Consider the following 22,298-nt stretch of genomic DNA (forward strand, 5'->3'; position numbering starts at 1 on the left):
AGACAGTCGGTGTTTTTCTCCAGCTGTTGTTTATTATGCTCATTTTTAGATTCATACAACGTGAAAACGAAATCACCCTCCATCTGCATCTCCTTAGAGATCTTGTTGACATCATCTTGAGATCGCCCGTCCGTGAGCACCACCAGCACTTTAGGAATGCCCCTCCTTACGCCCGCGTCCTCAGCAAAGATGGCCTCCTTCACATGCTTAATGGCTCGACCTGAATCAAGAGTCATAAACATAGATGTTACTGTCTCATGCCAGGAGCAGGATTTACAGCACTTCACGGACTCTGGGATGCCAAAAAGTGATGGATTTTACAGGAACTTGCATCCTGACAGAGTGATTTGCATTTGCCAGAGAGACATATTTTGTTGAAACTTTATGCCAGTACCTGCAGAGAGCTGGAATGATGATCAATGAGGTGAAAGATCAAAACCTTTGCTGATAAATAATTATTGAAAGGTGTGAATTCATAAAGGATTTCCTGGAAATGGTGTGAAAATGAAGCTGTTATGACTGATTCATTGTGTTTTTAAAGTCTAAAAAAAATTAAGCAAAACAGAAAATGCCATGTCTGTTCGTAAGATTCTGCCAGGACACTATGAGGTTGTTAAAGTTATCTGACTGTTAGTTTGGCTGTGTGAAAAAGTGTTTGCTTATGATTAGGAGAAAGGACTCGGTTGGCTACAAGAGTTGCTAGACAAATAGTAAATTTCTGGTAAAGATTTGTATTAGGAGAAATAACATCTGAATGTTTGCCTTTTTGAGCCACACATATTTAATATGCTGATTTGAAAGTAATTTTCCTTAATTGTTTTCCTTAAAAAAATTTCTGTATCAAAACAAATATTTAAATAGGTAAATTATGCGCATACATTTTGGAGCCTGCAATAAATTATGCAACCTATACAACCTGTCAAACAAAATTTATGAAAAGAGTGTGAGAGGGAATTGGTCTTGTTGCTGTTTAGCACAAATTAGTAAATGCAAATCTATAAAAAGCATCAACAAAAACCATGAAACATTTCCCTAGTCATTATTTAATTAATTTAAAAGGCTTAAACACATTATATAAACAATTATTTTTAATAAATAAAATAAAGGTAATAATAATCATCATAATTATATATAATATATGTAAAATAATAAGTAAATAATATTTTGATACATTATTTGCTAAGTAAATCATGTATAATTTTAATTAATTGTTTATTATATACTTATTTATATCATATATTTATATATGTACAGTTAGATATATTCAAAATGCTAAATATTTAAAATATTTTATTTTTATTATTATTTTCCATTTAGAAGTTTGTTGGCGCAGTTGAACAACTTTTGTCGTTAATTAACAAATTTATTTAATTTTGTGTATGCTTTACAAAAGCACTTTCACTTTCATTTGCACCTAGTTGGGTTACAATAATTGTGTGAGCCAACACTGGTCTCACCTACTATTTTTAAGCTAACAAATTGCCAAGTATTTAGCACAGAGCAAAAGTCAGACCCCTGATAAAATACATTTTCAAAGCACTTTTTCCATGACGCCTCCCAGCTGTCACTCCCAGCAGACCTGATCTGTGGGATCTAACAAGCTATTTTACCATTATCACCAACTTGGCACTGTGGCTGCAAGACATCAGCCGGGCTGCTCATTTCTAATTTGCATCTCTAATCTCTCAGAAACGTCTCAGGTTCCCCTGGATCAGCGAGTATTAGACACAATCCCCTCACAAAAGCTGCACTCTGAATGAAATATGGACGGGCGTCTGAGATGCTGCACTTTGGCGATATATTGCGACGAACTGAACAAGGGGACCCTGTGGCTATGCCTGACTGACTTCTGAAGCTGCCTGTTTCTCTGGCTGGCTTTTCTTCAGCTCCTGTCAGAGGGAGACAAATGACAGACTAAGGAAGCAGACGGCACCACCGTGTGAAGTGTGAGTTATTTTGTTTTAAAATAACAGGTGAGAACAAAAGAATTTCGGCTGCAGATTGGAGTTGTGGCTAACTGTGGCCTCGAGTTGATGGGGGCAAAAGCACTGCGGTTTGACTGACAGATGAACAAGACATCATGACTGCAGCATCAGTTAAAAGTGTGCATTGACTGTTCATTTGTGTTTGTGAGCTTCAGCTAATACTTTTCATTCTGAACCGGCTTGTTCGAGAGGAGACTAGTGAGTACAAATCAACTAGAACCCTCACACTTACTCCCCCTCATGTCGTATAAACACATATGACTTTCTTTCTTCTGAGGAGCAAAAATTGATCAAATCTGACATAAATAAATAAATGCTGTGTGTGTGTGTGTGTAGATAGATAGATGGATAGATAGGCGGACTCCCAAATCCACTATAGGTTTATAAATAATACGGTTTTTATCTCATGGAATGTAGTTTTTAGGCGAGAATGTAGTTGTATAGACTTTAAATATGCGATTTGTTAATAAAGATAACGTATATTTGAAAATTAGCTTCTTTTTATCGGAGATGTGAGCTCCAGGGCGTCAGCGGCCATTCAGTACTCATGAACCATGCCGAGAGCAGCCTTACTTCGGCCAGATCTTCCTATATTTGCCACTGTCTCTAATGTCTCTATAGTAATATACATTATATATTATTTGTTCCAGAGCAAATAGTTTGGGCTGAGAGCAGAGTCTAAAGTTCTATTTTATTTAACTCTAATGATGTATATCAGAGTGCTGCCTTTGTACTTTTGACTGAATTGGTTAGCAACTTTTATGATGCCTGTTATTATTAAATATTATTATCCAATAAAAATATTTTATATAAATAATACTAGTAGTATTTAATAGCATTTAGTATTGAGAAACCATGTGTGTTCCTGATGGTGATTTTAGTTACATTATTCCACCATAAAATGGCGACTGTGCACCAGCAGTAAAGACTTTTATATTGAATGACACTGAAATAGGGTTGTAAACAAGGATGCTATTTTTACTTTCAACAACACCTTGTAAGACAGCCAACAAATGCACTGAGCAGAGCTGTCATTGGAAATCACACTTAACAGATGAGAGTATGACAAAGATATTGCTTTCCTCAGCAGACAATCAAACTAATGTTTTATTGTGAATATGAGATTGAGCTGAAGAACGAATGCTGCATAAGATGCAGGTAATCACACTCGCTCAGTCCATCTCTCTCTCAAAACACTCTACATAATACAGTGAGCTGTTAATACAGTAATAGAATAAGTCTTTAATGAAGCAGCTCAAATTTCCTTTGTTACTAGTTCTAAAGTGACGTTTTTGAATCTGTAATGGAGGTTTGGGCTTAGCTGTTAAACCGTCAAACTGAGATTTGTATCCGTGGCAGACAAAAGTAGTTTTGCACAAACGAGGGATTTTAAAGACACTCCGTTGTTGTTTCTTATGTATTTACAAACTTGAGCCATCGAACTTTTGAATAAACGTAATATCACATTCGTAGCTGTGGGATATATCAGCAAATCACTGCCGAGCTGATATAAAGCCATATTGCACTGATACACATGTGATATTGTTCATATACAGCTCTTATATCTTTTTTAGATACAAAGACAATTAAATAAGTATAAACAATTATAATATTATATTACTATTAAAAAATAACATTAACATATAAAAACATATGTAAAAAGATCATTCAAAAATGTAATTTTGTGTTCCACATGTACACATACTGTACGAGTTTGGAATCACATGAGAGTAAATAATTACAAAATGTTCATTTTTGGGGGGTTAATTATTCCTTTAATATACCAATGAGTAAATATGTGGGTTAGAGTCATGCCATAGGCCACAAAAATGTACCATATCATCAGGTAAAACTTAAAAAAAATCTGAAAACTTTGAACATCAAAACAACATCCTCTCATTTAAATATTTTCCAAAGTAATTTCAGAGAAACATACAGACCGTCTTAATACTCAGAGTTTAAACACATTGAATGAGGCCAATCACTTTGATCCTCACCTCATCCTCTGCATATGAATGAATGAAAATGCAGACAAGGGATTAGCCCTAATACCCTCAGAAAATAAGTCATGCTCATGTTTCAAATGAGCAGCCCGTTAAAGCCGGGATGGATAAATGCACTGGGCTCATAATGCCTGGATCACACATGTCCACAGACATGTATCTGCTCTCACCAATGAGGCACAGCAACTGCCGCCCACCCACTGATGGGGGGCTCATTGCCATGGAGAATATACCTTATACGGGGACATTTATGTGTGTGAGGACACAGCAGGGTGGGGGCTGCCGTTCCTTCACCATGTGGAATGAAAACTATTTGATTTTAGAACAAAGACTCACAGCAAGACAGCATGAACACAAGCGCAGGGACACACCATGCTGCTCTGCTGCTCACTGAGATGGAGCCGTGCCGCTTTTCAAATTCAAACTATGAAGTTCAAAACCAGCATGGATTTCCAAAATGGTACAGCAGAACTTTTTTATTGTGACGTGACGTGTGGCCAAGTATGGTAACCCATACTCAGAATTAGTGCTCTGCATTAAACCCATCCTAAGTGCACACACACACACACACACACACACACACCCAGAGCAGTGGGCAGCTAATGCTGCAGCACCTGGGGAGCAGTTGGGGTTCGGTGCCTTGGTCAAGGGTACATCAGTCGTGGTATTGCGGTGGAGAGAGTGGTTATTCACTCCCCTCACCGACAATTCCTGCCGGACCTGAGACTCAAACTCGCAACCTTTTCTAGCCATTAGGCCACGACTTCCCCTACATAAACTTGGTTTATGTAATGTGGTCTAGAACACATTACAAGAAAAGAACTTTAATATTTGTCTCCTTGGCTTTGACTGTTTAAAGGCCAATTTACCTTTAGACTAAGAACAGTGTTTATGTCTGATTTTCCAGTACAAATATCTAAACATAGTTAAAGTAAGATATATTAATTTGATAATGAAACTGATTATTAGAGGAGATTGTGATCAAACTCACTTTGTCCATCACAAGAGAAGCTGTCAGTGGCATTTAATTCAGTCTGAGGATTGAGATACATGCCTGTCTTGGTGTTTCCTCCCTTGTAGGTGATGCGCTGCACGGCGTCCAGCAGAACCTCCTTATCGCTGTAGGAGCTGAGCTTGAACTCGGTTCTGGCGTCATCACTGAACTGAACAATGGCCACCTGTCAGTCGTAGAAAGTAAGTTAGTAGCCATTTATCACATGTTTAAAAGCAACAGTACATCAATGTCAGAAAGTATTTCCCCCTAGAACTGATTTTAAAGGGCATTTAAGGCATACTATATTTTTTAACATACTTTAATACTGTTTAAATCATTATATTTATATTATATATTTATATTGTATTATGCAGTATTATAACATAAATTCTCTATTTAATATATTTTAAAATGTCATTCCTGCTGGAAAAGCTGAATTTCCAGCATCATTACTCCAGTCTTCAGTGTCACATGATCCTTCAAAATTCATTCTAATATGCGAATTTGGGGCTCAAGAAACATTTCTTATTTTTTATCAATGTCAGTGTATCAGTTGGGCTACTTAATTGTTTTGTGGAAACCGTGATACATTTTTTTTTTTCAGGATTCTTTGATGAATTTCAGTTTTAAAAGAACAGGATTTATTTGAAATGGAAATATTTTGTAGCATTTTAAATGTCTTTACTCTCTCTTTTTTCTTTTCATTCTAATGTGTCCTTGCTGGGAGAAAAAAAAGGATTATTGAAAAGTATTCATTTATTAAAAAAAAAAAAAAAAGCTATTGATCAATAGTGTATATTAAGTAATATATGAGATGCTAGATAAGACCAAAAAAATAAACAACTCATAGAAATTGACTATGGAGGCCTTATTCCCACATATGAAGGTTTTTTTTTTTTTTGTCACTTTCAGTGTCCTTTTTGCCTCAAGCACTGGTTCATTTTTGACCCGCGAATGTTTTTCTCAGTCACATAATGGATTGCTAAAACCTAAAACCTTGTAATTAAAACCCAGCTCAGATCTTTAACCACTAGGCCACACTCTAAGAGACACAAAAGCAATGTCATCATGCATAAGAGTTTGCTGATGTTGAACCAGTCTGAGCCAATTCAAACATATCTATAGCCAACAGCAGACGACAGAATGAAAACATCTGTGTGTAAAAGAAGATCCTCTGTTCCTCTGTTTACTTTAGCTCCTGCCCTTGAAACATGCTTATTCTCCAGTGTTCACATCCCTTGTAGTAGGTCCACCGCTGTGATCCCTAAAGTTGATGATGGGTTGTGATGAAGATCTTCTGAATCCTGGACTGACAAGTCTAGACAAAGGCTATTTTTATATAATGTTATAAAATAATGTTCTCTCAGGCTACTGGGTTAAATGTTTGGTAGTGTGGTCTCTAGCCCATAATAGCTATTCCCATGATAACTCAGTCCAAAAACTCATCTTTGAGAGAATAATAAAAAAAACAAACAGACATTATAAGTTCAAAAGCAGAGTTTCTCAAACTCTGCACCCACAAGGCACAAGACATGACTGTGAATTTACAGTAGGCTTTTAATGGTTTTTGGTTTATATTAACATTTTAATGTAAATCTGTTCCTTGTGAAAAAGAAGTATTTATTTATTTTTTAATACTGAATATGGACTTGTAGTGTACGTAAAGTCGTGTGGATTATTGTGGTGCTTTTATCAGCTGTTTGAACTCTCATTTTGATGGCACCCATTCACTGCAGAGCATCCATTAGTTAGTGACGTAAAGCTAAATTTCTCCAAATCTTTTGATTTACAATGAAGAAAGAAACTTTTACATTTTGGATGGACTGAGAGTGAGTAAACTGTCAGCAAATTTAAATTTTTAGGTAAGCTATTCTTTTAAGTATATTATGAAACATTAAGTATATAATTTCCTTTAATAAGTACCGTTTTAAATATGCTAATATGTACTTTTTTTCAACACTCAGTTTGCTCTGTGTTGACAAAATGACACAGTACAGAGTTTGGCTTTTAGCTCAGCGTGATAGTCTGTTTTTTTTCATAAAAATGTTAGAAATGTTAACCAATGTAAACAAATAAAAACAATATGAAGCAGACTGAATTTGACAAATATTTCACGTGCAGCATACCTGTGTTCCCTCAGGGCCAATCACATCAAGTGCACCAGTTGTGCTGTACAGGAAACGGATAATCTTCTGAAAGTTGTCATCTCCGATACTCCAGGAGCCATCTACAAGGAAGGCAAGGTCTGCCTTGGCTGCTTTGCAAACTGAGAGAGAAAGTTCGAAGACAGAGCAAGAGAGAGAGAGAGAGAGAGAGAGAGAGAGGAAGCAGGTGAAAATTCACTAGCTAAAATAAGAAATTCTCATTACTGTGTAAGCGATGCAGTACAACAGATGTCAAATGATTCCAAACACTTCCTTTCTCACTGACAGGATCTCCATCACAGCTAGCTGGATAAAACAAGGAGGCTTAATTCATTCCCAGATACATCTGCTATACTCTGCCAGACTGATGCTTTGTAGGGTTTAGGGCTAAACACCTACACTGCCAGTAACCTAAAAATGTCCTTTATGTACTAACATCTAACTGGTTTTACTCGAGTCAAAATGATTTAGTAACTGAATCAATCTTAATAAATTAGGCTATTTCAATAAGTGCTAAATTAAGTGCTAAATGCCACATACTTACTACAAAAATAACTACAAATTATGCATAGTTAAGCAACAAACCCTAATCAGACTTTAAATTTAACCCTACAGTAAGTACATAGTACATGTAGTTAATTAGTATTACCAGTATTTCTTTGTGTAACTGCATAAGGCATAACCTCAAAATCATGTGAACTGTCCTCAATAATAGTAATGTGTAACATGCAGGGCAACGCCTTCAGGTGACTACCCAAACCCAGAGATAAAGACATATAAAAGTAACAAATAAATCTAAATAAGCATTTAGTTTCAGGCCAAGAAATGATTCAGGTGTTACTTTATGATGCATTAAACACAATAAGCATTCAGCCAGACAATGAAACCAATATGTTCGCTATAAAGTTGGAAATGAGGGATCTAAAAAAGATCTATATAAGGAGGTTAAATAGGTTCTGTGTGTTTTTATCAAATGTGCTGGGGAGACTCAGACATATTTATTGAGTGCGGAGTGGCTCTGAGAATAAGAAAAGGTTAGCTGTCAGCAGAAATGTACGTTAGTGAAAGGTCACACAACACATAGGGACACGGCCAACAAACAGGGAAAAACAATGGCAGACAGGCCAGTTTTTCCCACACTGGTGTCCTACCTTCTTTGGCTGGGGGGATGGTGGGAGGAGGGATGGTGGTGGGTGGTGCGGTCGGTGGCTGGGTGGGTGCTGGAGCTACAGAAACAACAAAACAATACATAAACCAGAGCAGGGCCTGGATGTTCTCACTTTATTACACACACAATCAGATTTGGGATCTCAGCAGAAAACCAATTGTAAAAGAAAAAGGACACAATGCTCTACTGACAGTGGTTCAATCTGTTTCTCGGGCAATGATTGAGTGTATCAAGGTTGTGTTCACTTCATTGGCTGGAAATGACCTGTATCATTGAAGTGTTACTACTGCCTAATTGACACACTAGAGTGAAACTTTTACAGTGTATAATAAAATATGCTCTTAATCGTTTTTTTTTATAAAAAATATCTAAACATGCCAACAAATCTATGTCATGTATAGTATATATATTAACAAAAAGTAAAACAAAAAAGTACAAAGAAAATAAACATTTAAAAATGTTATTACAATTTAAAATAACTTTTATTTATTTGATTTATATATTTCAAAATGTAATTAATTCCAGTGATGGTCATTACTCCAGTCAGTGTCACATGATCCTTCAGAAATCATTCTAATATGTTGAGTTGCTGTTATTATCAATGTTTTTTCATACAATTGTGCTGCTTCTTAATAAAGCATGACACACCATGACTTTTTTTTTCAGGATTCTTTGATATAGTATACACACATACTTTATATATAGGGTGAATTCAGGTAAATTTGGATTATTTATGCCTTTTAGGTTACTGGGAAGAAATGTTAAATTATATTTAATAAATTAGATTCATATATATATATATATATATATATATATATATATATATATTATATATTTATTTTTATATAATATTTTATATTCATCCAAAAATAAGAGTCATGTTGAAAGAATTAATGAAAGAATTAATGAAAAGTTACGTTTAGATTAGCACTTAAAACAAGCCAAATGGGATAACAAATTTTTAATGTTTTGGATGTTCAGGAAAACAAGACCAAATAATTCATTATGATTTTTTTTCCCAGTAGAGAATCATGATAAAAGAATGTTGATAAAATTTGACGAGGCCGCATATTGACATCTTTAGTTTTTTTGTTGCAAACGACAATTAGATTTTCAGCTGTCAAAAACTCATTGAACTGTTTATGAATGCTTCAGTCAGTCTCTTGGAAGTCAATTTCTGCTACAGAAGAAGAATACATAAAAGAAAGTATATGCTGGATTGTAACATCTGTTTATGCCTTTTAAAGATCCTAACTGCAATATGTAAACTCATAATTATGAGAAATATAATTATATACTGTATGTGAGATGCAAACTCAAAATTGTGAGACATTAAACAGTTCTGAGAAAAAAAATACTGTGAATTCTGTGATAAAGTTGTTGTTATTTTTTCATTGCATCAAAGGGCTTCCACACATTCTAGATAACACTGGTGGCAAATAAAATAATAATCGCATCTGCTATCCAAAAATTGTTTTGTCACTCAAAGGCAACAAACTAAGTCACCTTCAGGTGTTTTATTGGTGCCTAAAAGGTGACCCCAGGGACACCTAATTTAACACCCCAGTAAATCTTATTGAGGACAGATGCAATTTTTAATCCACCTCAACTAAAAACAAGGTTATGAGGGATGGACAACAGTAAAACCAACTGAACAGGCGTTGTCCTTTACAATCTGATATTCATTCACAATTAAATATGGTGTGTAGCCTGATTGAAGTCTATAGTCTTATAATGGCGTAAAATATACAAATATTTTCAGACTGTATTTACCGGTTGTCGCCATGGTGGTGACAGCAGGACCCTCCGTATCCTGTAAGAGAGTGTAGACGCTGATCTTGTACTGGGTGTTGGGGAAAAGACTGAAGAAGCACTCTCTGGATGCACCGCCACCGACCCTCACTTCCTGTTTCTGACCGTCTGCGAGAAAATTAAAACAGCAGGATTGGCATTCAAGCAACAATCAAAGGAAAATAAAAAGCAATCACAACAGCTTTCTCAAGCAAACAATTGTGCTAATTAATCAGACAGTGCCATTCAAGTCCTCAGGCTATAAACAAAGCCTGAAGTTGGAAATGCCAGAAGTGGCACCACAGCAGCATGCCGAAGCGTTGTTATTTTTACCAGGCATGTGTTGTTGCTCACAAACTGGTCGTTTAAATGAAAGGAGCTATGAGTAAATCATATTTTAGGAAATGCAATACTCAGGTCCTGGGGTACAAGGTAGCAGAACCCTACATTTTCATTCTTTTTACTTTCTTTTCATTCTAAATGTGAAGGTGCTCTCATTGACGCCGACTCTTTTTCTTTCTGGTTTTCTTTTTCTACATATCTATCCATAGATCTCTTTGTTTTGTTTGTGATGGCAGACATTAATATCCAGCTTGACTTGGTTCATACATCTTAATTTGTCTGCCATTAAACAGCTGCGTCCATGGGGAATATAAATAGCTGGGCTGTTCAGAAGCAGTATTATATCATTATTAAATAAGAAAAAACCGGGAAAAGGTTTTCTTTAATGAGATATTTCCCAAAGCACCTTCTTTTTAACCACGATCTTGAAAGAGAAAGTCTCTAGAGTGCATTATGCAAAAATTGAGGTATTTTCTTTGCATTTTCCAATGATAATGTGGACTGCAAAAATTGGGATGTGATTATAAGATCAACGATATTCCCTTGTTCAGACATGCTTTGATTGCGGAGCTGATCAAACAATGGGATGTGACATTTGCCTATTACGTTCCTGCTCTATGGAAAAGTAGCTGGCAAGCGCACCGGCTCGGCTCAGTAAACATCTATCCTCCTTTAAGCGTTTGTTTCAACAGACTGCACTTCTCAGTCTAGTCACATCTCTGGCACAAGCAGGACAGTTCCTCTCTTTCCTTGCATTTGCACGCAGGAACGCTTCGCTTCACCATGAGCGCTCGTTGCTGAAGATTCATATAACTGGCTGAAATTCCACAGCCAAATTCTCTCTATGATTAAGATGGCAAGAAATAAATCCGCTGTTCCTACTGGTTACCAAAGTTTGGACATTATTTGACTAGAAGTGGGCCAGAAGAAAAGCAGCAGGGATCTCAGTACTGCAAAATATTCACATTTAGTCTTCTCACACACTTCAGCAGGAGTTTTGATATATCGGTGTAGGTATAGTTTACCATGACTACAGGATAATAAGGCGTCTCTGTTATCCTTCAATTACAACTTTTTTCTCCACCGCTTTAACAAAAATCTTTTTAATTTGGAACAACAGATTTAAATAGCTTTAAACTATTATTATATTATTGTCACGAATCCTGGCCATGCACTTCCACCCGTTCACCACATGGACTTTTCACACTACACAGCACATTGGACTCCATTTCCCCTAATCCATTGCACTAACGACACACGCACAGCTGTTCACAAATATCACGCCCACACCTGATATCCATCTCGCAATCACCATCACCCAATCACTCACTATTTAAGCCTGGGACTTGCTCTTGCTCTCTGCCGAGTATTGTTAGCCCGTCTACCTTACAAAGCGTTTCCCTGTTTTCTTAGTTAGTTTTCCTGTGTCTTGATTCCTGCCCCTGTTCCTGGATTATTCTCTCTGCCTTGCCCTGTCTGGATACTGTACGCTGATCGTCGACCCACGCTGCCCTTCGGATTGTTCTGTGTCTTGCCTCTGCCATACCTGTCTGCTGTTATTTGACCCTGCCTGTCTTGACTATGTTTACTAATAAAGCCCTGCGAATGGATCCGCACGTCTCATGTCTCGTCAGCCCCGTAACAGAATACTCGGCCCTAAGAGGATCCAGCAGCTTTCCAGAGGATCAGGAGGAAGGTATGGACACAGCTTTTTGTTTGCTGCGTTTTAAGCAGGGTATCCGATCGCTGGAGGAGTGCATTGAGGAATTTTTAAATCTAGCCAATGACTCTGATCTGCCGGACTGTTTTTTGATCCATCTGTTTGGTGATGGCCTTAATAAACCTCTCAGAGGTAGCCTCTTTAGAGAGGGTCCGCGTTCATCACTCGCTGAGTTCATGGACTATGCCTTGAGGTTGGTGGGTTCTCCTTTTACTGTGGGTGTCGCAGAGGAAGGAGACACCGCACCCAATAGGTCCATGAGAACTGCGCAAAAATCAAGTCAAGCTCCAGTTGATCGTCACGAGTCAAGCCAAGCCACAGTTGATCGTCACGAGTCAAGCCAAGCCACAGTTGATCGTCACGAGTCAAGCCAAGCCACAGTTGATCATCACGAGTCACACCACGACTCAGCTCCTCAGCCAGAGTCTGCTCACGTCAAGCCAGAGCCTGCTCACGTCATCGCTGTCAAGCCAGAGCCTGCTCACGTCATCGCTGTCAAGCCAGAGCCTGCTCACGTCTCAGTCCTCCAGCCAGAGTCACACCACGTCTCAGTCCTCGAGCCAGAGTCACACCACGTCTCAGTCCTCGAGCCAGAGTCACACCACGTCTCAGTCCTCGAGCCAGAGTCACACCACGTCTCAGTCCTCGAGCCAGAGTCACACCACGTCTCAGTCCTCGAGCCAGAGTCACACCACGTCTCAGTCCTCGAGCCAGAGTCACACCACGTCTCAGTCCTCGAGCCAGAGTCACACCACGTCTCAGTCCTCGAGCCAGAGTCACACCACGTCTCAGTCCTCGAGCCAGAGTCACACCACGTCTCAGTCCTCGAGCCAGAGTCACACCACGTCTCAGTCCTCGAGCCAGAGTCACACCACGTCTCAGTCCTCCAGCCAGAGTCACACCACGTCTCAGTCCTCCAGCCAGAGTCACACCACGTCTCAGTGCTCCAGCCAGAGTCACACCACGTCTCAGTGCTCCAGCCAGAGTCACACCACGTCTCAGTGCTCCAGCCAGAGTCACACCACGTCTCAGTGCTCCAGCCAGAATCACACCACGTCTCAGTGCTCCAGCCAGAGTCTCTTCACGCCTCCACCGAACTGCCAGAGGCTGTTACCACAGATTCAAGGTCAGTCCTTCGAGTTCTGATATCCAGTGTGATGGACCCACCACTGATGTCAGTGCGAGTAGCTGGCATTCCCAGGGCCTCAACCCTGGCTGTTACAGAGACTGTTCCCCTGACCTCAGTGCTTCCCGTTATGGCGGTCACCATTTTGAGTGTGTGGGCTGCACACTGTGCTCCTGAGGCCTCTCCTGTCCACGAGTCTGTTCCTGAGGTCTCTCCTGTTCACGAGTCTGCTCCAGTGCCTCCAGAGGTGGCGGCTTCCGCTGCAGTACCTCCCGAAGTGGTGGCACCTACACCCGTATCCCAAGAATCCAGTTCTCAAGCAACGGCCAGGAGTGCCGATCCCGAATCCAGTTCTCCAGTCACGGCCAGTAGTACCGTACCTGGCCCTCAAGTGCCCGCTCCTCCAGAGCGCCCTCAAGTGCCCGCTCCTCCAGAGCGCTCCATAGAGCCCGCTCCTCCTGAGCGCCCCAAAAAGGCCGTCTGTGAACTCACGCCCTGTCCTGTCACGGCCAAGGAGGCCGTCTGTGAACTCACGCCCTGTCCTGTCACGGCCAAGGAGGCCGTCTGTGAACTCACGCCCTGTCCTGTCACGGCCAAGGAGGCCGTCTGTGAATCCTTGTCATGCCCAGTCATGGCAATGGAGGCCGTCTGCATATCCTCCTCCTGTCCTGCCACAGCCATGGAGACCGTATACGAGCTCTCGACCTGCCCGATCCCAGCTCCTGAGACCATGAGGACTCTCTCTGCTCTCCCCAGATCCCTGATCCTGCCATGGTTTCCTACCCAGTCTGCTTCCTGGCGAGGGTTTTCTGCTCAGGTCTGGTGGTCCTCTGCCCTGCCGTGGTGGTCTTCTGTTCGGGTCTGGTGGTCGTCTGCCCCGCCGTGGTGGTCTTCTGCTCGGGTCTGGTGGTTGTCTGCCCCGCCGTGGTGGTCTTCTGCTCGGGTCTGGTGGTCGTCTGCCCCGCCGTGGTGGTCTTCTGTTCGGGTCTGGTGGTCGTCTGCTCCGCCATGGGGGTCTTCTACTCCGGTCTGGTGGTCGTCTGCCCCGCCGTGGTGGTCGTCTGCTCGGGTCTGGTGGGCTCCTGGTCCATCTGCTCTGCCCTGGTGGGCTCTTGCTCTGTCCTGGTCTCCGGTTCCGCCGGGGTGTCCTGCTCTGCCGGTTCTGCCTCAGTCCCTGGTCTTCCCACTTCCTCACGGACCTGGCCCTCCATCCCTCCCCCTGTTCCGCCTCCGCTCCACCGCCCTCCTGGACTATAGAGGAGCGTCTGGAAGCCGCTCCTTGGGGGGGGGGCTATGTCACGAATCCTGGCCATGCACTTCCACTCATTCACCACCAGAGGTCACCCGTTCACCACATGGACTTTTCACACTACACAGCACATTGGACTCCATTTCCCATAATCCATTGCACTGACGACACACGCACAGCTGTTCACAATTATCACGCCCACACCTGATATCCATCTCGCAATCACCATCACCCAATCACTCACTATTTAAGCCTGGGACTTGCTCTTGCTCTCTGCCGAGTATTGTTAGCCCGTCTACCTTACAAAGCGTTTCCCTGTTTTCTTAGTTAGTTTTCCTGTGTCTTGATTCCTGCCCCTGTTCCTGGATTATTCTCTCTGCCTTGCCCTGTCTGGATACTGTACGCTGATCGTCGACCCACGCTGCCCTTCGGATTGTTCTGTGTCTTGCCTCTGCCATACCTGTCTGCTGTTATTTGACCCTGCCTGTCTTGACCATGTTTACTAATAAAGCCCTGCGAATGGATCCGCACGTCTCACGTCTCGTCATCCCCGTAACAATTATATTCACTTTTAGTTTATAAAAGTTTTACAGAATTTCTGTTAGAATTTTTCTGTCCCCTACCTAGACCTGATAATATCTTCTTAAGAACTGAATTTTATTTACAATTAATTCAGTATTTGCACTACCATTTTAAAAAGTTACTGATCTGTATTTTTATGTCCTATAAAGAATATTTTATACTCACCAAGACTGCATTTATGTAATCAAAAATACATATATATATATAATAAATATATATATATAAAATGTAATTTATTTCTGTGTTGCCATTATTCCAGTCTTCGGTGTCACATAATCCTTCAGAAATCATATGCTAATTTGCTGCTCAAGAAACATTTCTTCTTCTTCATTTCTGCTTAATATAACCGCGAAACACTGTGATTTTTTTTTGGGGGGGGGGGCAGCATTATTTGATGAATAAAGTTAAAAGAACAGTATTTATTTGAAATAGAAATCTTCTGTAACATTTGTAGATGTATTTATCATTTTGGTCAATTTAATGCATCCTTGCTACTAAAAGTATTTAAAAAGGTAGTTACATTATTTTAAATGTTAAAAAAGATTATATCACAGCAAGGCCAGAAAAGCAGGAATTTGAACATCACAATTGTTATTATTTTTAGATTAAGATCTGAAAGCCATTATCAATCCAGATAATATTTGACAATTTCATTTTCAGGGTTTAAATGTCAAAATAAACAGAAAAGTAACTGAAGTTTCTTATTTCTCTTCTATAGTGCTGTCTCTTTGAGAACTGCAATGACTGTCATTCAAATACTTCATACACACACCGGGGCTTCAGGCAGGATCTAGTTTTAATAGCATTACTGAGCTGGTAGCCATCTGAGCAATCACACGCTGGAAGTGGAACAGAAGATTTCCAGGATTGCGAGATAAGCTAGGCCGGTGAAGTATAAGGCAGGAATAAGAAAAGCAATAACAGGAAAAGGGCTTTTGACTCTGCTGTTTTAAATTTGAATTGAAACCATGTCACATGCCAGCAGAGCAATATGCATACAATAAAAGAGTTTTGTTGAACAGCCCAGAGGCTCAGAGGTCTGTGCTGAAATGAGCCGTAATATCCCATTACCTCTGAAACTGAAATTTAACAAAACTGAAATTTATGTCAATATTGCAAAACAGGAAGTCACCTTATAGCTTTGTTCTGTGTGTGTGTGTGTGTGTGTGTGTGTGTGTGGATGTGTGTATCACTCACTGAGCAGTGACTCAATGACGACTCTGTAGACAGTGGCGTGGCGGTGAGGTTGCCACTGGGCACATAAGCTGCTACTGAGCACCTGGTACGTGCTGAGATTCTTCACCCCCAAGAACACTGCAAGAGAAACAAGAAACAAGATCAATTTAGTGGAAAAGCAAAACTACACTGAAAGTTAACAGGATCCAATGTTGTTTTGTGCCTTGTTGACCTTCATTGTATGGACAAAAACAATTCCTCAAAATATTTTCTTTTGTCTTCAGCAGGAAAAAGAAAGTCGTACAAGTTTGGAACATCATGAAGGTGAATAAATGATGACAGAAATTTCATATTTGGTGGTCTATCCATTTAAGCTATAACAAGGAGGAAAGTATTTAATTTAAAATGAAACTTTTCATTTCTTATGCAGTTTTGCATTTTTTTGCTTATTTTTTTTTTCAGTGTAACACGTGCAAATCTCTTAAATAAACTAGCATTAAAATGTGTAGGGACAGTAAGATTTTTTAATTAATTTTTTTTTTAAAGAAAAGATGCATTAAATTAATCAAAAGTAACTATAAAGACATCTACAATGCTACAAAAGATTACTATGTTGTTCTTTTGAGCTTTCTATTTATCAAAGAATCTAAAAAAAGAATCTAAAAAAAGAAAATATTGCACCGCAGCTGTGTTACAATCAACAATATTAAACAAATTCATACTTTTATTCAGCAAGGATTCATTAAAAAGTGACAGTGAAGACATTTAAATCTTACAATTTATTTATTTTATTTAAAAAAAAAACGTGTTAAATTGATCAAAAAAAATAATTATAAAGACATTTACAATGTTACAAAAGATTTCTATTTTTTTTTTAAATGCTCTTATTTTGAGCTTTGTATTCATCAAAAAATCCTGAAAATTTATAAAAAAAAATTACACTGCATTGTTTTCAACATTGATAAAAATAAGTAAATATATGCAAGTAATTAAATAAATAAATTGCATAATTATTTCTCGTTATTCAACAAATTAGTATATTAAAAATTTTGATTAAATAAATACAGGCTTTCTGAACAATACTTTCAAAAACATTCAAATATATAACAGACCCCAAACTTCTGATCAGCAGTGTACTAAACCTGAATGAAAGCTTTGAAATGTACACATTGGTGTTTAGTGAGAGGAAAGCCTTGAGCGTTGCTTCTCTAATGTAGTGTAATGTTCTGAAATGAAAAGCAGCACATGTATTACAGTAATGGCTAATTAGGGCAGCCAGCGGCTCCTTTGTGCTGCAGGTTATGGGGTAAAACCTGTAGGCTTCACTTCTCTGGAAACCAGCACCCTATTTCTGATCTCCTCAGATTTCTGTGCGATACTCTTTAAATACTGCAAGTCAGGCAAATCTAATGGCTAGAAAAACACATCTGAGAGGAAAGTTCAAACAGTATTCTTAACAAATACGCTCTCCACTTAAAAGCCACAAATGGCCTTAATCATTTCTTTCTTTATTTTTCTTCTCCTCTTTGCGCAAACCACACAAAATGTGCTGTGTGAAAGAAAACTCATTTAAAAGCCAAAGAATAGGCTTATTTTGGAATTATACATTTTTGGGTCAGCAAAACGCAAGCCCAAGCCACAGCACATGGGCCACATTAGTCGCACAAAACAATACTGATCTTTGGAGCTCGTAGTATTTGGAGCACAAACATATTTGTGGCCATGTCGCAACAAACGGTGTCCCACTCATTCTATACGCCAAAAGTCGTGGTGAACCCAAATTCTGCTTGTACTGGAAAACTTCCATGTGGTGGGACACTGTCCTCTTTTGAGTCTTGCTATGAGAGCCAGATCCTAAAAAGGAAGTACTTATGCAATCAAGCTGTCCATTGAAATTCACACTACATAACAGAACATCGTGTCAGTTGCGTTTGAGACTTGGAGATTTTAGATTAAAATGGAGACTGTGCACAAAACATATGGCGCACAGTGGTGGAGATTCGTTTAAGGTTTTGAATAATGCATGTGACAAGCTTTCCTCCTTATATAAACTATTTTAATGAACTATATGCATGCAAAAAGGGCCTCTGGCTGATAGTACTAATACAAGGAGGTGGAAATCCATTATTGTGCATTCAATTATTCAAAGGTCAAACAGAAAACGTATGAAAAATTGATGGACCCCATAGAGGAGGAGGTATGCAGATGTCATCATGTAGGGTGAGACGATATGGGAGGTAACTCAGAGAGCCATGGAGTATGAATGAAATAATCATCTGTGCTAGAAGCTGATATTGTCTGGCACATTTTGTCCATGGCACTATCAGGGTTTCATAACATCTGTGACATGCAAAGACATCATGCTCATTTAAACTGAGACGGCATGTGCCCCTTTAGATTTGTGAGTCAAATGGATTCTGAATGCAGTTTCTAAAAAAAGTATATGTGGTATAAAGAGTCATTGTTAAACTAATTTGAAGGAAACTGTGTGCGCGTGTGAAATACTTGTATAGTAATAGTACTTGATAACTATATTTAAATATTATTTGGGGTAATTTGCACTGTAATGGACTATTGTTGAAACTAAATACCTACAATTACATTACATACAAATAGCCGTAACACAAGGATGCGCTATTTTCGTTCAAATCAAAGAATAAACACACGGAGAATAAGCGCATCCTTGTGTTGCGGCTGATACAGAAGAGCATACGCAGTTTGCGTTCAGTGGATAATCTCTAAAATGGCGCTACAGTGATGCGGAGAGACAGAGAGGAGACGAATTGCTGAAAAAAAGCTATTTGCTATTAATAGCTATTTCGACATAAATGCTATTTTTATGTTCTTTGCGTACAAAAAGTATTCTCGTCGCATCATAAAATTCAGATTGAACCACTGATGGCAGGTGGACTATCCTGACGAAGCTTTTCATACTTTTCTGTGCCTTGACAGTGAGAATTACTTGGCAGTCAATGGGACAGCCACAAGCCTCCCGGTTTTCATCTAAAATATCTTCATTTGTGCTCTGAAGACGGACAAAGCTTCTACGGGTTTGGAACGACATGGGGGTAAGTGATTAATGCCAAAATTTTCATTTTGGGGTGGAGTAACCCTTTAAGTTGCTGGGCTTTATTTGTAGCAATAGCCAAAAATACATTGTATGGGTCAAAATGATTGATTAATAGGGCACCTATTATGCTAAATCCACTTTTACATGGTGTTTGGACAAAATTTGTGTTGGCAGTGTGTGAACACAACCGCCCTACAATGATAAAAATCCACCCACTCCTCATTTGTTAATCCCCTTTAAGTCTCACTAGGCCTGCCATTTTGACTCTCACCGCAGTGTGACGTCACATTTCGGGGGGCCAGGCCACGGGGGTTGATTGACAGCCCTGTATTGCTATAGTTTCCACCCTCAGCGGTTGTACCATTGTACACTGACCTCCATGTTCTCTGCGCTCGAGCAGCTGTAACTTCAACAATGTCTCGCAAGCAATCCCAATGCTCTGTGTTTGGATGTAAGACTGAACATAAGAGTCTTCATTTTCTCTCAGCATCTGAGCTGCTGAGGATGCTGTGGATTACTTTCATTTTTCAAGGAGGCGCCTCAAAATCTACCTAAATACGTGTATCACTCCAGACTCCTCTGTGAATGTCATGTCGTTATAGTGCTTAGCGTTAACCATATTTGTGTGTGCACATTAAGTATTTTTAACTGATCAGCGTTGCGCTTGTGAGATTAGTTCGCACCGTTCATAGCGCGAGATTCGTTCATTAATGCGGTCACGCATGAGCTCTGTAACATTGCGCTGTTTCGTCCCACTTTCAGTGCATTTGGCTTCCCATATGTAAACACCGGTTCTCTCGCTCTCAGTTATGTTGCTTCTACCAGCTGTTTATTGCTGTAAGTTAGATATGCAGTGCAGAGAAATGTATACGCGGTGCCCTCTTCTAGAGACGGGGTGGGAATATGCAGCTCATTTGCATTTAAAGCCATACACTCCAAATCAGCTCTTTTTTAGACACACCCCAAAAATGACATTTTCCAGCTGTTATAATAAATGATCTGTTGCGTATTTTGGGCTGAAACTTCACAGACACATTCTGGGGACACCCAAGACCAATATTACATCTTGTAAAAAGGGGCACAATAGGTGCCCTTTAAGTAAAGATCATGTTCCATGAAGATATTTTGTAAATTTCCTACTGTAAATATATCTAAACTTAATTTTTTTTTCAGTAATATGCATTGCTAAGAACTTAATTTGGACAACTTTAAAGGCGATTCTCTCAGTATTTTGATTATTTTGCACCCTCAGATTCCAGATTTTCATACAAATAGTTGTATCTCGGCAAAATATTGTCCATAACAACCCATACATCAATGGAAAGCTTATTTATTCAGCTTTCAGATGATATATAAATCTCAATTTCAAAAAATTGACCCTTATGACTGGTTTTGTGGTCCAGGGTCACATATAATAAAAAATAAATGAATTAGAAATAGCCTTTACTTTCAATAACTTGCCCTAAATACTTTTTAATTTCACTTAATCTATTTTGGCATAATTGATATAAAACCTAACACTCATACTTTAACTTACATAAAATACCTCAGTTGATTGTGCAAGTAACGGGAAGAACCCTGATGACAGATATTTTATATAACATGTCTTAGCTTCCTGTTATATTCTATGATATAAGAAATGTTTTGTCAGTTGCAGGTGTTGTAAACATCATGCCTGTTTATCTGACTAGTCTAAAACAAGACAGTGGTGACTGATATCGGGCTGATGACACCACAGTGCTCTGATGGATGGCCACAGCACTCCCTGAGAAAACATAATCTGTTTGCTTTTTGATGAGAATCGCTAAAACAGGTATTACTTTGTGATGTACCTGGCGATATCAAATTTATATGCAAAGGACTGTCATTACTGGAGCTGTCTGTCTGAATGTTGATATATGTGTAGCAGGCTGCCTATCAAAGAGCACCTTCAGGTTTCATTAACAGACAAAAGGGACAGTTCTCGCTAGTCCGCTTACATTGCGATATTATCGCTGTTGCATATTATCAAAAACGGTATTAGCAAGGATGATCACAAATTACATCTATGTATCTGATGTGATGCTGCAGCAAACTGATGGTGGGCTGTTGGGAATAAAATACAGATATCATGCTGGGTATGACAAAGTTAGATGTGTGTAGATTTGTGTATACTGGATAATTGTGTTTAGGTGTGTATTTGTGCGGAGACTCACATGTTTTGCCGTTGCCGGTAAGGGGTTGGCTGGAGCCGGTGGTGTAGGAGGCGATGACCTGAACGCTATACTCCGTGTCACTCAACAGATTGAGGATCAGCAGGGTGTTCACATCATCCCCTACAAATGTCTCTAGAGCCGGACCTGACACTGTGCACAGAGCGAGACAAGAGCTGAAAACAATCGTAGCAACCTTACAGAAAAAAAAAAAAGTGAAAAAATAAAAGTTAACTATTTAAAGGGCTGGTATTTCACACATATTAGCTTTTTTTCCATGGGGGTACACTTATAATGTTAGTCAAGTTGTAATTTAGTTTTAAATCAGTTGTTTTTACTATTATTATAATTAAAATGCTATATGTAAATGACCTCCATTTTGATTGTAAAAGACAGTTTCACCTAAAAAATCTTTTAGCTTTTAGTTATTCACATGTTGTTCCTGCATGACTTAATTACTTAATTACAGTCTTCAATGTCACATGATCCTTTAGAAATCACTCTAATAGGCTGATGCTTAAAAAACATTTTTTTTAATATAATTATCAATGTTGAAAACAGTTGTGCTTCTTAATATTTTTGTGGAAACCATGATTTATTTTTTCTAGGATTCTTGGAATGGGAATATGGACTGTGAATGTCTAAGTATGCCTATTGTATTTAGTACATTCAAATCTTTTAATTAGTTTACATTGTATATCCCTTTAAGCATTTTATTTCAACATTCACACAACATTGAAACAAACCCTAAAAAGA

The 22,298-nt window shown here is 39.1% G+C and overlaps 1 protein-coding gene across 3 annotated transcripts in view; it reads right to left on the reverse strand.

Annotated features, from left to right (window-relative positions):
* Positions 1-22,298, reverse strand: part of col14a1a (collagen, type XIV, alpha 1a) — a 121,910-nt gene that overhangs the window by 38,291 nt on the left and 61,321 nt on the right. For all 3 annotated transcript variants that reach the window (XM_079445624.1, XM_079445623.1, XM_079445622.1), the window contains exons 22-28: positions 21,546-21,695; positions 16,302-16,418; positions 10,068-10,214; positions 8,278-8,352; positions 7,109-7,248; positions 5,043-5,166; positions 77-220 (exon numbers count right to left, since the gene is read on the reverse strand). In XM_079445624.1, coding sequence (XP_079301750.1) covers positions 77-220; positions 5,043-5,166; positions 7,109-7,248; positions 8,278-8,352; positions 10,068-10,214; positions 16,302-16,418; positions 21,546-21,695 — 897 coding nt within the window. The remainder of the gene's footprint in view (positions 1-76; positions 221-5,042; positions 5,167-7,108; positions 7,249-8,277; positions 8,353-10,067; positions 10,215-16,301; positions 16,419-21,545; positions 21,696-22,298) is intronic.

Source organism: Barbus barbus, assembly GCF_936440315.1.
Source record: "Barbus barbus genome assembly, chromosome: 21".
NCBI classification, from domain to species: Eukaryota; Metazoa; Chordata; class Actinopteri; order Cypriniformes; family Cyprinidae; genus Barbus; species Barbus barbus.